At 31.7% G+C, this 18,777-nt stretch overlaps 1 protein-coding gene across 1 annotated transcript in view; it reads left to right on the forward strand.

Moving 5' to 3' along the window:
• Positions 1-167: 167 nt before the first annotated feature.
• LOC143057373 (condensin complex subunit 1-like) overlaps positions 168-18,777 on the forward strand; it is a 35,038-nt gene continuing 16,428 nt past the window's right edge. Inside the window, exons 1-15 of the mRNA XM_076230677.1 lie at positions 168-265; positions 3,015-3,140; positions 3,954-4,029; positions 8,467-8,525; positions 8,847-9,025; positions 9,595-9,740; positions 10,490-10,617; positions 10,878-11,001; positions 13,760-13,907; positions 14,706-14,828; positions 15,649-15,723; positions 15,925-16,059; positions 16,946-17,048; positions 17,530-17,677; positions 18,072-18,200. Coding sequence (XP_076086792.1) covers positions 3,023-3,140; positions 3,954-4,029; positions 8,467-8,525; positions 8,847-9,025; positions 9,595-9,740; positions 10,490-10,617; positions 10,878-11,001; positions 13,760-13,907; positions 14,706-14,828; positions 15,649-15,723; positions 15,925-16,059; positions 16,946-17,048; positions 17,530-17,677; positions 18,072-18,200 — 1,691 coding nt within the window. The 5' untranslated portion in view covers positions 168-265; positions 3,015-3,022. The remainder of the gene's footprint in view (positions 266-3,014; positions 3,141-3,953; positions 4,030-8,466; positions 8,526-8,846; positions 9,026-9,594; positions 9,741-10,489; positions 10,618-10,877; positions 11,002-13,759; positions 13,908-14,705; positions 14,829-15,648; positions 15,724-15,924; positions 16,060-16,945; positions 17,049-17,529; positions 17,678-18,071; positions 18,201-18,777) is intronic.

Genomic DNA, 18,777 nt, shown 5'->3' on the forward strand with positions numbered 1-18,777 from the left:
ATTGATTGGTCTATTTAAATTTTGAGTTTTCATCAAATCATTTATAGGTTCAAAATTTGGAAGAAATTTGACAAATCTAATCGAAATTATAATTCTATTTTCCTTTGGTCTTTATTTTTCTTTTTTCTAAAAGATGTAAATATAAAGCTTCAATTTGATTGGTTGATATCTCACGCTGCGAAAGGCGGAAAGTTGAAATTTTCAAAGTTTGTAAACATTGTGGAATGATGCGAGTATAGTATTGACGCTTAGGAAGTTAAAAGAAGTAAGAGTCCACATAACAAGTAATGCTATTATACTTATCATTGATTTATAGATGAGAACAGTTATAAAGGAAATGCAAGAAGGCGTGACCTCATAATTTTGTTGAAACATAAAAAGGGGGGTTTCCTTGAACATTGCAAGGTTGAGTTATTGAAAGTTTGCTAAATGTTGAAACTTTCTAGATATCATATCTTTCGTAAGAGGCAGTACGATCCTTCAAACCCTTGTGTCATGTATTCATTCGGATCCCTTGTTGCTGTACCAGTTCCTGCAGTACTAACTGAAGAAACTCCCTGTTCTGTTCACAATACATCTTATCGCTATTTGTCTGTCCGCCATTACTGGATATCACACAGGTTCCTGTAAAATTTTGACATCATAAAACAAAATATCTGAAGCCAGAATTGAAAAGTGATTGTTGTATACATTTTTACGTTAAAAGTTCAAGCGGCCGGGTCAGCCGGAATTACTTCTACTTCTAACACTAAGTGACCACCGTCATTTGATTGACTATCCTGTCACTGTTTTAGCGATAAGGTGTATAATTTCACAACACCATACACTCCTGTAAAAGGTTGGGCTAGCCTTAAGTCGGGAAAAGAGGGGGTTATACAATCAGAAGAAGATAAAGTTGTTCGGTATTCTGTCATTCTGTCTACAAACTAATCCAGCTCCAAGTCAATCCGGCCCACAGTTGATCCTTCCCAGGTCCCTCTGGCCCCATAATATAATAATGAATACTAATCTATACTGCCTATGGAGGATTTGGTGACAAATTTAAATCAGTATAAATGGAATTTTAAAAATCTACAAGTATCAATAATTGACGACATTATTTTGAATCGATATGAAAATCAGTGTCATTGTGTCTGTAATATTGATGTTATATTAATTAATTGTGATATTAAAAGAAAGCACATTCTGTCTCCTTTTTTATAGAAAGGATTCGGCAATCAAACAACATTTATCAATTTTAGAAGTTTTTAGAACTTAAACAAAAATTAAGTGTGTGTCAGCTTGGGGATCGGCTTGTGTTGTTGTTAATGTAACTTCCTTATTACACAGGATGACACTTGCTAAGATCACAGTCAATTGGAAACAATACCGATTAATGTTGATGGCTGTTGATTGTAATAAATTCTTTTATATATGTTTTTTATTGTAATTATACCCGTACAGCTTTAACATTATTATAATATAAAATTCATGAACATTTATGAATTACAATAAATATCTTCCTTTTATTCCTTAGGCCAGGGTTTTTTAATTTGTTGGTTTACAGATTTTACCAATGAAAAAGTCGGGTAGGTCGGTCGCAAAAAAAATAAAAAAAATATGCTACTTTGTCATCATTTCTTAGATTTTAGTGCGATGAAATCAGCTATCATAAACATCGCATGACATTCTAATAATTTCCCGTAAACAAAAAGTGGACGGGACTGCTTGGATATCGTCATTTCACAAACATGAAAAACAGATTCGCGTAGCTCTTAATCAAATCCCGATAACTTGGTGGGCTTGGTGAATTACGATCTTCAAGCACAAAAACTGATAAAGAAGAAAAAATGTAAAAACGTCGTACGAAAATAAGTTTCAACACACATGTCAACAAACGTAATGGACTCGTCCACTGGAAAAACGAGAATATCGGATTAATCTGTTGTCATGCATTCCCGTTTTTTTTTGGCCAAATGGACGATATTTTTTTATGATCTATGAAGCAAGAAAATTTCAAATGATTTGTTAATATTTAGTACTTTAACTTGACGTCTTCTACCTGTCCACATTTGGACAAGTCTATTTCTATCAGATGATACATCTTACGGACTGATGACAAATACGGTAAACGAATTGATTTTGTAATTGGTTTTAAACACAGGTTTCGTTTCGCAAAATTTATTTGCGCAAACCACATTTCAAGGTCAGTTAAAATTGATTTGTCTATTTTTAGAAACGTAAAATGGAAGTTTTATTTTTTTCACTACAGAAAGTGTTATCAATTTTAATAGTGATTAATGCATAAATTTCATTTCATAAAAAAACGAGTATTTTAATTATTTTTTAGGGATAATGCATTTGGTACGGTCGGCGGGAATAAAAAAGCATGAAAAGTGAATTTTATTTTTATTCTGGAAATCGGCAAAATCGGATCGGCGGATCCGTAGACCAACAAATAAAAAAATTCTGGCCTTATAGATATAATTTTTTATTGGGGCTGGATCGACTTGGGGCCAGATAGACATGAAAGCAAGTTGTTCCTGTCTCTTACATTGTATATTGAGATTAGAAATTTAAAGTAAATGAATAAGTTAGTTTAGAGATCTGAAAATAAAAAGGGAATGTACTACATGAACTTATAAAAAAGAAATCAACTAATGAACTAGTCTAGAAACTGAAGCAAGTATTTTCTGCAGAATTAACAAAAATCGAAGTGGTTAATTATCTGGAATGAAAATGACAACTTGATTGGTTGGCACTGTATGGAAAAAAATATCATCTGTGACCAGCCTCATTACTATTCTGATAATGACTTAACCCCATGCTGTGATGTTTGTAAGCCCATTTTATCTACTTGGTTAAAAAGGAACGGCCCAAGTCCTACATTTGCGAAATGAGCACAATGAGAATTAAAATTGTAAATAAGTGCAATCAATGGACAAATCTGAAATGTTGTTATGAAGTCTATTTCTATTGACAAATGATTGAAGAAATGAATACTGTTTAATAATCTCTTATTCTTTTTTTTTCAGTTTTAAAGATGAGTTTTGAATTTGTAATTCCCTCTTCTCGTGATGACTTGTTAAACAGAACAGGTATAGATCACTTTGTTGTCAGTGAGATTGCCACACTGAGAGAGATACCAGGTGCTCTACAAGGTAAATTGAAAAATATTTTGTTGATGAAAATTGAAACATGTTTATGCGGCTGTTATCCATCTTTCCACATCTTTTATTTATTTATTTAACTGTAGTTATTGTACATTTTGATAATGAAAAAAGTTGAGAAAAGCATAACAAATATAAGATTAAACAATATATATGATAAAAAAAGCCCAATTTATTCTTTTCTGTAAATTGTGTTTTCATATTACTTTCAATCAAATAAGCCACATCAATGATTTGAACTCTTGAGGATTGTTGCCTTATTAGACAATAGACAATACTTTATTTATAAACCTCAGACACATACATGTAGGTGTACAAGAGGACATCATATATATACACGTATACACATGTTTATACATTCACACTAAACATAATAATGCTACATACATGGTAAAATATAGCAAAATGTCAATTTACAAACTACCATAACATTCAACTCAAAACAGACTAACATAAATCACAAGTACCGTGTAAGAATTTTAAAAAATATTGCTAAGTTTTTGTAAAGTTCTACATGACAAAATGTTAAAAGCTGTTTCAATTTGTACTCCGTTGGATTTGCAGTATAATATTGTGGTATATATTTATTTCTAAGCAGTTTTATTTCTTGTTTTTGACATTTAAAAAGATAATCCTACCATGTTTCTTATTTTATACTGATATAAATTATTTACAGGTAGAAAGCAGCAGTATTTTAATCTCTATTCAAAAATTTTACAATCTTTATTTATTTTTCCTTAAACTTCTACTATAACTTACAAGATCAAAGTGCTCGAAATAAAAAGATATTTTTTGTCTTTACAGAATTAAAGACTGCTTTCCGAAGCCAGGGCAGCAAATGTCTTTTACATAAGTTTGATACTCTGTTCAGTGTTATATGGTTTGTATTCTATTCATTATAAAATTGTTTTTACAGCTAATTTCCTAATGCAAGTAAAGCAAAACTTTGGTTGGCTTGCTTGCTTTGTTTGTATAATTGTTTATACGAACTTTGTAATTAAGATTGACATCTTTAAACAATATGTATAGGCAGTGTTCTCCCCAGGATTTTTTTAAGGCGCAAAATTCAAGGGTGCGTAACTCTTTTTTTTAAAGTGAACTTTTGTGATCTGAAGCAATCAGTCATTAATCCATGACATGCAATATGAATTATAATGCTTTGTGTTATGTGTTTGAGAATGCAGAGTATTTAATAATGAATTACAAGAATATATATATATATATATATATATGAAATAAATTGATTTTAAACACAAAAGTTATTTATAAGTCAAAATATAAATATTCATCTCTGTACTCTCTGCTCCTTCTAGGGATAAAGTTTCAAGATAGTGTTATTTTGTTGGACAGTCTGTTCCTCAATTTTGTCTTTATCCTCTTTAGGGTTGAAAACCACCTCTCACAATAACTTTTGGTTTTACCCCCTTTCACATTTGTAAGCCATGAAAACTCAGTCAGCCACCTGTCATTGAAACCAGAAACATGGTGCTTGCTGTTATCACTTGCTGAAACTATAGCTAGGTTGGGATTAAGAGAAGCAATGACATCTGCTTATACTGACAGTGAAGAGGAAGGTGTATTCCCCTTTTCATTAGAAGTCATTAGGCTGAGAGAAAAAAAACTTCTACTTCCAACATCTGCCTTTTGCTTAGAAGTCACCCTTTTGTTATTTGCAGAGAACATGTTCATTCAGAATTAATAAAATCGAATATGGTTAAGATATTTGATCATATTTGGTAAACAACTTTTTAAAACAACAATATGTTAATGAACAGCTGACAAGTTTCCGTAGTTTTACATTACGCTTCCATGTGTATTATTGTAGAAACCTATCTCTGGCAGGTAGATATAAACGAAACTTTGCAAGTTTTTTAAAGTTAAGACCATTGAAATTATCAACTAGTGACATTATATAGAAGCTTCAGCAATTCCGTACCCGTGTTGATTGTCACATATTTGCCGACGAACGGAATTTTACGATCGATGTTCAATGATCATTTTAATTCTAAAAACACGACAGTTTGAGACAATTTACCTAGCAAGTAACATTTTTTCACTTTATAGTAAAATAAATCACTTCTCTTTATCTTTAATCAAAGATTATTTTATTATTTTCAATTACAAATACTCTCATTCATAATTTTCATCGTAAATATCTTTAGCAATGTGTATTCAAATTTATCACGTGTATTCATCACGTTCATTGGTCGTGTTAAAATAGATTCTTCTTCTCGACCAATGAAAAAATTCGTTATTTAAATGGTCAATTGATCACACACACAATGCGTAAATACAATGTATTTGCGATCTATTTCTTCAATTTCTGCACTGAAGTTTTTATTTTTTTAAATTTTCTTCTACAAATATCTATCTTCTTGACGATCATGTACGCTATTACATGATAACATAGTCCGATAAGGCTGAGATAAGCGTGGCTCAGGTAAAACTAATTATCAGTTATTGCGTAACACTGACCGACCTCTCAGCGGTGATCAGCAACTAGACAATTTTAACCAACATTTATAATGAAATTGTGAAAATTAACACGCTGCGGCATCAAGTATTAAGGGACAGCGGACAATTAAGACGCTGCGGGATCTTCGAAAATATTATGAAGGCGCTGCGGCACCGCAGCGTCATATCGGCCTGGGGAGAACACTGATAGGCATAGTTTAACCTGTATATGGACCATAATTTGGTATTCGGCCTTTGGTTTCTTTTTGTATCCTTTTTTATAAGTTCTAAAATTTTAACTTTTATTTTGTGGGTTGTGTTAGTGTTAGAATAGTATGAATGGAACAATTGAGTTTTTCGAGAAAAAATTAATACATTTTGATTCACCGTTTACGTGACAGGAAACCAAACAGGAAACCAATCTTTATTTTCTTTATTTTGCACAATATAATTTAAAAGGCATAAATAAACACCATTACTAGTGTTACTTGCTTCATGTTAATATTTAAAATCTATTTTCAATGTTATATTTAAAGTTTTTTTTAAACGTGACAGGAAACCATAAGAAACCGAAAGCATTTTATTAGTTTTATTTTATTGCAAAATCTGCTTAAAATAATCTGAACAGTATACTTTTTCTTAAAATCCATCTTAAATGTAACAGTATTATAAAACTCCTAAATATGTGCTTGTTTTGAAAACAATTAGTACAATTTATTCAGAATTTTCCATATTTTCTTCATTGATACAGGATATACCATAATCGTTGCATCTTGATGTTTTGGCCCAAAAAATATATTTATATTTGGTTTTGAAATTCCAGTTATATAAAATTTATTCCAAATCATTGGCAATGTAAAATTCTTTAAATCCAGTAAAGAAAAAAACTTTTAACTTGGAATTAAAATCTTTAAAATAGGCACCATGTGATATTTGTGACCTGTACACCATCTACATGGTTTCCACATTTTAACCTACTTTAGTGGGCTAAAATCAATAAAGTTTCTCTTTTCAAGTCATGCCTGGTAAAAGTTTACTTTTCCTTTGACAAGTTTATTGCGTTTCTGAAAAGTGTTTGCAGAACATGAATAAAAAAAAATAATTAAAAATTGTGACAAAGTTACCAACTTTGTACATTCCTAGTGTAACGGTATATTAACATGCATTTTTCATTTAATTATCTTTATTCACCTAAAATATCCAGTAATATTTACTGCTGAAGCAAAATCAATCCAAGGAACATCGGCACCATGATAAGAGACGTAATTTTGATTGAATTTTCCAAGGACCCTTTACATCGTTATTGGGAAACGTAGTGTGTTTAAATGTCGGTCAAATTTGAAATCGATTTTGTCAAGTCATTGGGCATTTATTTTCACACAAGATCGTATGTAACATTATGCACATAGGAATAATAATAGACCCCCGGCGCAATCTCTTTGAAAATTGTATTTTCCTTTTTTAAACAAGTCGAAACAAGTCTACAGATTATGTTTGCTAACATCCTGTTGGAAACAAAAACAATGTTTAGAACTAGTATATCGTATGTCCGGCTGTAAGGGCGTGATCACATGTTAGTCACATGTTTCACGTATGACCGGAAATGATTAGAACTTAAGGACAAAAACAATTTTAATAAATAACTGGACATCTGTTTCGTGTGAAATGTAACGCATAACGATAACTTCATTTTCTTACTTAATTATTACGAAGATCAAAACAAGAATGTAAATCATCTCTGATTTACCTGTTTGAACATCTCGCGAGAGTTCATATTTGCATATTGTTTTTAAGAATTCTATTACAACAAAGCAGATTACATCATCTAAAATTTGCGTTACGAAATCGGACACAAAAATCACGCCACTGTTCTTACATCTACTACATAAATACTTATAGTTCTCGGCATTTTCTTCTCACTATTCTTATTGGTCGATGTTCTTTGTTATTTGAAAGCAAAAGTTACGAATTTGCCGGTGACGATTATCTATAAATCAGTCAGCGTTATGCTCTTCGGAAGCAAAAAGTAACGCGAGAAACGACACAAAAATACGGTTGTAGAATCTTTGAAATTCGTAGATTTCAATTTTTTTTCTAGGGAAGAGTAGCATACACTTGTATGTTAATAAAAATAATGGCATCTTTAGATATAGTTACAACTTTTCTTACAGTAATTCAAATTTTATCACTTTTCTATAGTTATAGGAAACGGAGCCCAATAGCAAATTATGGTCCATATGTAATATTTGAATTAAATTGGGTGTTATCATAATGATTGTACAATAAAAAAACAAAGCAAGCAAGCTAACTAAAGTCTTGCTCTACATGCTTAAAGAAATTAGCTGTAATAATGTTAAAAAATTAGGGAAAGTCATTGTTTTAATTAATAGCTTTCATTTTCAGTTCAAAAATATTTTTACTGCAATTCATTATTGCATTTTATTTCAAAGTGTATTATTATAAGAGGTCTACATTTTTTCACACAATTTTTGTTATCATTTGAAACCAGGCAAATTTAACAAGTGAAATCAAAATTGATCTGCAACATACATGTACTCTTCCCAAATGATAAGGAGGTTAAGGCACTACAGTGAAGTGGGTCTCATTGGGGTCTAAGCGTGACGCGGGATTGCCGATTTTTGGTAAGCGTGACACGGGAAAGTCAAATTATTGTGTCGTGAAAACAGGAAATGAGGTCTAGCGGGACCCGGGAAATGACAAAAAAATGAGAATTGCTTACGTACATAGTGTAAGTGGGATACGGGAATCTGACAAAACAGTAAGCGGGATCCGGGATCGGAACCCCCCAATGAGACCCCCAGTGAATGATGGAATAGCTAAATTTTGATTATTTTTTTTTCAGTTTACAGAAGGATGTTAGTGGTGACCTGAAGGAAGAAGCATGGCAGCTCCTCATTAAAAGTAAATTAACATTTATAACAAAATTTTGTTTTAATCAATTTTCAGGGCAATGTTTTATTTACATGTAAACATGGGAGATAATTTACAAATAAATGACACTGAAGTTAGTAAATATATAATTTTACCAAAAAATAATTGTCATCCTTCATATTTGCCCCTAAAATTCATGATTTGAAAGCTTCTTAAGTCTGAAATCAGAGAAAAATCTCCAAAAAAAATAAGCAAATATATCCTCTGTTTACTTACTGAATTTATCCAGTACCGGTAGATGACTATCTAAATGATGACCAATTATTTATATTCATTAAAATGACTTTGTAGTTGCTCAGAGTTTTGTCAATAACCTGGCCACCACATTGGATGAGACCAGCATTGAGCCAGAGGTGAGGAAAGATGGCTCTAACATGGTGAAGATGATTTGTTATCTCCTCAGTCAGTTCTTTGAGATCTTTGAAGCAGAAGACACACAGCCAAGTGCAAGTCAAGTTGTTGGGGGAAAGGTAATTGACATTTTAAATTGTCTGTATTCAACTTTCACCTGTCATCTTATGACTATGTGCTAATATTCCAAGAAAATTTACACCCTTTCTAACAATGCAGATGTTCACCTATTTTGCAAGAATTTATTTAATAATATGTTAAGAAATAAAAGATACATGATTTTTGTGTAACCTAACCATATATTGTAATTCAGAAATTATTACTGCAATTTTAGACTAAAGTGCAATTTAAATTTTGAAATATTGAGAAAAAACCTGTTTAAATCATATACAACAAATTCAAAATCAGAGTTTTATTTATTGTAATTACAACCTTGTGACATTTTCTGCAATAATAAAAACATCGCATTAATTCTGAAGTTTTTAAATAGTTTCATATCTTGCTATTTAGAGGAGTGGTTTAAGTATAAAGTAACTTTTTAATCAGATGTTCTTCAAAATTTGTGAAGAATCTATTTTGATTTAACCCAGACATTAACTGCTTCAACTGTAAGTATATAAACAGCATAACAGAAACAATATCAGTCTACTTTTTATATAAATTTATAACTGATTAACATTTTTTACAGGGAAGAAGAGGCAAAAAGAAGCCTAGTGACTCTGGAATAGACTGGGATAGAGAGAAGGAATGTGGAATTAAAGTACTGTTACATCTAGTAACTCCTAATATCCACAGACTCTGGGATCCACCAATAGTGGAAGAGGAATTTGTTACGTATGTTCAAAAGAAAATTTAAAGCTATTACTGAAAACAAAAGATTTTAGACATGAATACTGTAAACCTACTATTTCTTGAAGAGTAGAAAAATAACATGATTGAGAAATTCTCAAATAATTAAAACTTAGATCTCTCCTTATTCAGCTACATCAAATAAATATGAAAATCTTGAAATTTCAATTGTTGTGGAGGGGGCTAGTAAAGACAAAACACAAAAAGTATCTGCGAAAAGATGTTGGTTTACAGTAATTGTATTTAATTCACCTACAACCATGTTATATTCATGAATATTTGTATATTGGTTGCAACGAAATGCTCAATGCTGTGATTTCCCTGTCAAAAATAAACCACAATTTCACATGTGAAATAAATCCTGTATTTTCTATCCTCAAAAGTTATACAAGAATATGTGTTTTGTAAACTAAATTGCATCAAAACATAGTAAGAACACGTAACACAGATATATAGATATTTGCACTGCTGTAGATTATCATTAACATATGATTAAGCAAACAATCAATCACTCAATAGCTCTTCATTTTCTACTCTGTTTACATTTAAATCAATGTTATAAAAAGACTAGATTTTTGTGTATTTGTTGTCTATAATTGTAAGTCTTTTGAGTATCTTTGTTTTATTCTGTTGATTTGAGACTACAATTGGAGAAGTGATAAAGCAAACGTATTAAAACATGCATTTTTAAATTCTAGACAACATATAATTACCAGATATTTTTTATTTTTCAGTCTTGTAACAAACTGTGGGTACAGGCTATTAGAGAACCCAAGTATAACTAGAGTGACATCTAAGGAAACCAGAGATGCTATCAGCCATTTGATTGGTGTAATGGCCAAAAGATATAACCATGGACTCAGTAAGATTTTAAACTTAATCGTACAAATATAGTGCCAAAAGAGTTATAATTCTTGGTTTATACTGAAGGTATTGATATTTTTGTCTTCCCCAAACTTAATGTTTACAATGGTTTGACATGTTTGATGAAGGAAAATAGAAAGCTCGACTGAATGCAGCAAATTAGTACATTCTGCTTTGAATTGTTGCCCTTTAAAATATTCGTTTAAATTGTTCAACAGTAAGGTGTACAAAGATATAACATATATTTTCTATTTATAGGTGCCAGTTTGAAGATCTTACAATTGCTTCAACATTTTGAGCATTTAGTGTCACCACTAGCCCACACAGTAGAAATAATTACCAATGAACTGGGAGTGAAAAGTGTCATACAAGAAATAATGAGGTCAGTTTAGGCAACAATAGTTTTCCTATATTCAAATCGCTCAAATTGTTTAATTACCATCAAAAATGAATTGCTTGAACTCCAGAAGGGATTGGAACCAGGTGCATTGAAAGGGAAAGTGTCTCCTCCGTCTTATAGAATCTACACTCAATTATAATGTCACAATCTATGATAGGACACAATCAGTAAAATTACAGATTGGACAATGTTTTTGTCGAGCCTGCAACTTTTGTTGCAGAAAGCTCAACATAGGGATAGTGATCCGGCAGCGGCTACGGCAGCGGCGTTAGCTAACTTCTTAAAAGGTTTATATTTTAGAAGGTGAAAGACCTGGATGCTTCATACTTTGTATATAGATGCCTCATGTTACAAAGTTTCCGTCAGTCACATGTCCAATGTCCTTGACCTCATTTTCATGGTTCAGTGACCACTTGAAAAAAAAGTTCAGAATTTTTGTAATGTTGAATTCTCTCTTATTATAAGTACAGTAGACTCCGGCCAATCGGATACCCAAAATGTCAGCTAAAAATATCCGATTGTCCGATATATTCAATTAGCCGATGAACGTATATTCCTCCAAGTTTGTTTTTTTAAATTGACAGACACAACCCTAAGATACCAATAGCTATTATAGCTGCTTTATTAATGGAAATTTGTAACTAATCTCAATGTTTTTTTCAGGTACAAGTTCGGATAAATCGGTTGATTGAGTAATAGATCGATCAGTTGATTACAATGTATTTTGTTTAACTGTCAGTCTGTTGATTTTATAATTATGTGTTGATTATCTGAATAAAATATGTACCTCTTAAAATATGAGACTTGTTGTTTTTGCGTGATTTGTTTCATTTGTGTGTTTAAACAGGTAAAAGCTAAAAATAACTATGAATTCTCGGAAGTAGGCCACAGGTAAATCTATTAATAGCTTAAGAAGGTGATCGAACTCGGATCTAATTTTCTACAGTTTTTTATTTTTGAAACACATTTCCATTTCAAGTAATACAACTACTTTTATGATTATAAAATTGGACATCAAGATGAGGAAAATTAATTTACTTTTCTATCTTATCTGCCGTGGTTCAAAATAAAAGGCTGAATATTATGTAAATTAGGAAAATGGCGTACATGTGTACAAGTTACATAATTCTATTTCACCTGGGATATGCTATTGACACACGATTCCTTATTTTTACACGGGACTTTTATATATATTTTAATAAATTGTTGAGAAAGAGGTACTTTTCATTCATATTTAATAATTATTGATGAACATCACGCACAGTTTATTATTTCTGTCGTGTCCCTGTTTGTGAAGTAAATGATAACGATCACATTTTGATAAACACATAACAAACACATCTTAGGCAAAATATAATATCAGATTCATAAAATAAACAAGACAACAAGAAGAAACATGTTTTATTTGACTATAAAAGATCGTTTTATTAATAAAATGAAACATTTCTGTACTGAAATTTTCTTAAACTTCGTAATGGCGCAACTTCCGGCTTCATTTCCTGTCAAGAAAAATATGAAATTATTTCAAAATATTCGATTGTACATGGTTTCACACATTTTTCATGAATATTCCTATCCAATTAGCCGATATATTCTAATAACCGATATTCGATTATCCGATGTATTTTGACTGAAATGTATAGGGAATGGTTCGGTGTTTTGAAATAATATTACAATAGCCGATATATTCGTTTAGCCGATATCCGATTAGGTGGAGTCTACTGTAATAGGATAACTATATTTGGTATGTGCGTACCTTGCAAGGTCCTCATGCCCGTCAGACAGTTTTCACTTGACCTCGACCTCATTTCATGGATCAGTGAACAAGGTTAAGTTTTGGTGGTCAAGTCCATATCTCAGATACTATAAGCAATAGGGCTAGTATATTTGGTATATGGAAGGACTGGAAGGTGTACATGTCCAACTGGCAGGTGTCATCTGACCTTGACCTCATTTTCATTTTTCAGTGGTTATAGTTAAGTTTTTGTGTTTTGGTCTGTTTTTCTCATACTTTATGCAATAGGTCTACTATATTTGTTGTATGGAATGATTGTAAGGTGTACATGTCTAGCGGACAGATGTTATCTGACCTTGACCTCATTTTCATGGTTCAGTGGTCAAAGTTTTTAAGTTTTGGTCTTTTTATCTAATATTATATGCCAAACATTGCCAAAGGTCAACTGTATTTGGTGTATGGATATATATTATGATCTAATATGTCAGTCCCGCAGGTTTTATTTGACCATGACCTCAATTGCAGGGTTCATTGCACAGTGTTAAGTTTTTGTGTTTGGTCTATTTTTCTTAAACTATAAGTAGTAGGTCAACTATTTTCGTTGTATGGAAGCTTTGTTAGATGTACATGTCTGCCTGGCATGGTTCATCTGACCTTGACCTCATTTTCATGGTTCATTGGTCTTTGTTTAGCTATCTTGGTTAATGTTAAGTTTATGTGACAGTTGTAATTAAGCTTTATACTTAGGACTATCAACATAATATCAATGATTAGTAAAGAAGGCGAGACATTTCAGTGTGTGCACTCGTTTTTATATCGATGCATCTAAGACTGAAAAACAAAATATGTTCCTAGTGCATTGAGACCTTAAAGTTAAAAAAATAAGATATTCTGACAATTTTATGAGGAAAAGATTTGCTTCTGATCACTTTTTTTCTTCTAAAGTATTCTTACAATTACTTTGTGTCAACAAGATGAGCTGAATTTCTGTATAACCTATTTTAGAGAAGTAGGTCGCCTTGACCCTAAAGACATCGCTAGAGATCCTTCTGGTACTAGATGTATATCAGCGTTCCTTGTTGAAGTAGCTGAGAAAATACCATTAGTGATGTTACCTAGTATAAGTGTATTGATGTGCCACCTGGATGAGGAGGTTTGCTTTTATACTGATATTTTCTAATTAAATAAAACAGCTCCATGTTTTTCAACATTAATAATGAAATGCTAAATCCTAATATCATACTGAAAATAGATTGGTAGAATATAAAGTTATTATAAAAATTAGAAGATGCAGTATGATTGCCAATGAAACAACTCTTCGCAAGAGACCAATTGACCAAATGGTAAAGAAGTTTACAAGTATAGGCCACCATAGGGCATGGTTTCAATGGAGAGGAGGAGTCATTAGGATTGGTGTCTTTTTGCTCTACTACAACTATTGATAAATGTATAGAAATTGATTTATGAACAAAAGTAATAAAAAGGTAGCCACAAGTAAAAGAAATTTTTCTACTAATTCTGAACAAAAAATGATCACCCAGTTTATTCTCCCTGTTCTTCAAAACTCTTTCAACATATCAACTGTTTCTTTCCAAAGAGAATTCATAGATTGTAGATATCTTTGAAGTTTAAATAATTTCTTTAATTTCAATACAATTTTAACTGTTTAACTTTTAACTCTTTTATTTGTTTTTAGAAATATTTATTTTGCTGCGGATTCATATATTTTTGTGGGTATCAATTTTCATGGATTGAGGAAAACTTCGTGGGTTTTTTTTATTTCGTGGTTTTGCCAATCTCTGTATTAAAAGCCTATAGAAAATGTGTAATTGGTTGAACATTTGAATTCGTGGATCATCTACACACATAAAAATCATAAAAATCGGTATCCAACAAATAATTTTGAATCCACAGTATGTAATCTTCACCATGTTATTTCTATTATTTTTAGTCGTATACATTGAGGAACGGTGTACTTGGAGTGATGGGAGAAATTCTACTGAAAGTTCTCAGTAAAGATGATCTGGATAATAAGATGAAGCTGACCAGGGACCAGTTCTTAGAATGTCTAACAGTATGTATCACAATTTTATGAAACTTTTGAATTTTTAAGCCCCACCTACGATAGTAGATGGGCAATATGTTTTCTGGTCTGTGCCTCCGTTCGTTCGTTCGTTTGCCCTGCTTCAGGTTAAAGTTTTTGGTGAAGGTAGTTTTTGGTGAAGGCGAAGTCCCAATCAACTTGAAAATTAGTACACATGTTTCCTATGATATGATCTTTCTAATTCTAATGCCAAATTAAAGTATTGACCCTAATTTCATGGTCTACTGAACATGTTAAATGATAGTGCGAGTGGGGCATCCATGTACTATGGACACATTCTTGTTAAAATACTAAGGCTTTCTACCTCAGGAATAGATTTACCTTGGCTGTATTTGGCAAAACTTTTAGGAATTTTGGTCCTCACTGCTCTTCAACTTCGTACTTCATTTTGCATTTTTAACTTTATTGGATTTGATCCTGAGCCCTCACTGATGAGTCTTTTATAGACGAAACGTGGATCTGGCGTAAATACAAAATATAATCCTTGTATCAATGATGAGTTTATTATTAATTTTATCTTCAGGATTAGGGCTTCAATCGTATATAAGAAAAGTTGTTGAAACTTTCAGAAATAGTTTGTTTGAAAAAAAATCTTTTCAATTTATTATCTTCTATGACAACTTTAAAGGTTTTCATGTTGTTTCTGTCATTGTTAAAAGTCTAAATAAATATTGATGTATTCGTAAACACCATTATTTTTTTATTTTCATCTTATTTCAGAGAATTTGAGTGTCTTACATTTTATTATGATAAGTACATGTATATTTTTATTGATGATTTTATTATTCAGGAACATATCCATGATGTCAATGCTTTTGTAAGAAGTAAATTATTGCAGATCTGGTGGAATATCGTTAATGAAAAGGTAAACACTAAAGAAAATGTAGTTATAAAATTATAGTATAATTGGTTGAAAATTAAATTGTACGTCATTTACCTTTTTGTTAAATTAACATAAAGTATTATAGAAGACCTCTAACTTGTTTAAGTATTCTTACAAGTCAGTTTATATCAAAGCTGAAAGTCAGAAATTACAATCTAAGTAATATTGTTATTCTGTTTTTAGTGTTTACCACTGACATGGCAGGATAAAGTGTTGACTTTAGTAATTGGAAGATTAGCAGATAAATCAAGTCAAGTGAGGAAGAACTCTATACAACTAGTCACAGCGTTCATCAAGTGTAACCCATTTGCTGCAAAGGTATTTAGAAGAAATGTTTTATACATGGTCAAAGCTTGCTATCAGATTTGGGATTGGACAGCTAAAATGAAAATTTATTAGACACAAATAGTTCATAACAACTTTTCTTGTACGATACAGTTGAGAAAAGCAGAGTGGGCACTTAAAAACTAAAAACTGAAAGGAGTAGGTTCGGTAAGACCCCTTTTTGGCCCCAAAATATAGCAGATTTAGAAAATTGTGAAAATGTAATCTTTATGCTATATTTTGGAAAGTAAAATGCTTCTGCTACATAAATATGAGCTGTTTTTGACAATACAATGCACAAATATCGCGTTCTAGCATAATTAAGTCATGCTAAATTACTGAAATCTTCAAAATTTTAGCATTTTGGTTAATTTTTAGACGGTATCCGTCTTAAATGAAAGTGGCCGCATTCGTGTTCATTCATTATATTGAAATATAAGTTGTATTTGATGATAATACAAATCATATCTAAAGGTTGAGGATGAACACGGTTGCGGCCACTTTCATTTTTGACAAAAAAACATCTGAAAAGTGACGTTTTTGGCATATTTGATAGATTTTTCATATTTAAGCTTGAATCAGAGCGTTTATAATGACTAAATCAGTTAAAAAATTTCACATAAACTAATCAAATCAATTGAAATAGACACTTAAGTGTTTAAAAAGCGTCGAAAAACTTTCGTTAGATGAACCTGAAATTTGAGGCCAAAATCGGCCCTTACCGGACCTTCTCCTTTGTCTTGTTTCAACATAAATATTTTTACAAAGTTTTATAGCAATGAAAAAAAACTCCACTAAACAAATATGAAAAAGATAATATTGCAGGGTAAAACTAATAATGATACAATGTGATGACCAATATACTTAATGTATTGTATAGTTATCAGTGGAGGAACTAAAGGAGAATTATGAGAAAGAAAAGGAGAAGTTAAAGGAAATGGCTGGTGGAGATGAGGAGATGGAGACAGATTCATCACAAACAGGTATAATATTAAATGATTATTGAAATAAAAGAAAGGATATTGTGCTTTAATTCCACTTTATAGACTAAAGTTGAAATTTCACATGGCTCACAATTAATGTGTTATTAAATGAGCAATGGTTACTTTGATTTAATTTGAGCAGTCAATTAACTGTGAAGAGGGGTATTTCAAATTAAACCATGAAAAGTATTTGAAAGATTATTCTTTGATTGCAATACAAGGATATACACCACACAAGGGTTATTGAAATGTTAAATGGACTTGCCCAATGGTAGCACACTACAGAAAGTTGTGATAGAAGGGAGATAAATCTTGTCTTAACTGTGCTTAAAAGAATTTTTGTGTGATAGCCGGGGAGATGTTTTTTGAACATCTTTAATAATATTTATATTAGTTATATTTCAAGAAAATGAATATTTTATAGCTGACTACATTTTGATGGTTTAAAAGAAAATAATTGCTATAAACTATGATTCTGTAGATCCAGTCACTAAGAAGATAGATGAGGAATGGAAACCACTGAAAACAAAGTTAAGGCGTGCGATTAAAACACTACATGATAAGGAGGATGATGAAGAAGAAGAGGGTGGGAATAATGGAAAGATTCCAGAAAATGAAACTTCTGAAAGGTAAGAGATTGGAACAATGAAAACATTTAAGGGGAGGGACATCTAGAAGTGGGATTTAGGAGAATGAAACTTTTGCTTTTCTAAAGAAAATGTTACAACTTCAATTGATTGTAAATGTACTAAATTTTTAAAACTTACAAATCAATTTTGAGTTCAAAAGAGGTATTAAAGATTCGAAAAAATAGAACTGAGAGTATTGGAAAGATTCACGATGAGAATAAATTTTAAAAAGACAAAATTAAATGTAAGGGAAAAATGGAGGTATTTTAGACTAACCTGACAGATATATAGACTATCTTACTGCATGTGCATTTCATTTCTGTAAATCAAAATTGCTAACTAACTAACTATATCAGTACTGCTAATTTCACACCAAGTGTTTTATGTTTTTTAGCGTCATTAAACAAATCAACGATTTGATTACTGAAGAGAAATATGAAGATGCTGTGACCTTGACCTGGGCCTTGTTAGATGTCTTCCCACAGATTCCTGTTTTTGTTGGTGGAAATTCTCAGGATGAAGAGTAAGTCAAAAACTTGTAGAACCTCCCACCTCAGAAATATGCATTCCAACACACTAGAACTACCACTCCCACATATTAAAAGTAGTCACTCTCACGTTCCAGAAGTAGTCACTCACACATACTAGAGGAGGTCACTCCCCCACTCCAGAAGTAGTACCTCCCACATATCAGAAGTATTCCCTCTCACATATCAGAAGTAGTCCCTCCCACATATCAGAAGTAGTCTGCCACCTTCAAGAAGGAGTCCCTGCTACATATCAGAAGTAGTCAGCCTCATTCAAGAAAGAGTTCCCTCCCCCAAACCAGAAAGTTGGGGAGTCTTATCTGACCAAATGCTACTGTACTTGTTAGTGGGAATTCTGCAGAAACAAAAACCAATTGTTGAGAGAACCTCATCCTTTTCAGCAACATCTTCTTGTCTCTTCATGTCGGCCATTTATTGGTACCCATGCCTACATTATATAAAAGAGTTTTTATGATTCATGAAGGATTTATATGAAATGTATTGTCATAATAAATTAGCTAGTAATCAAGGCTACAGAAAGTACTGGTTTATTGTTAAGAAAATTTAACCCTT

The sequence above is a fragment of the Mytilus galloprovincialis genome, chromosome 13 (assembly GCF_965363235.1).
Source record: "Mytilus galloprovincialis chromosome 13, xbMytGall1.hap1.1, whole genome shotgun sequence".
Taxonomy (NCBI): domain Eukaryota; kingdom Metazoa; phylum Mollusca; class Bivalvia; order Mytilida; family Mytilidae; genus Mytilus; species Mytilus galloprovincialis.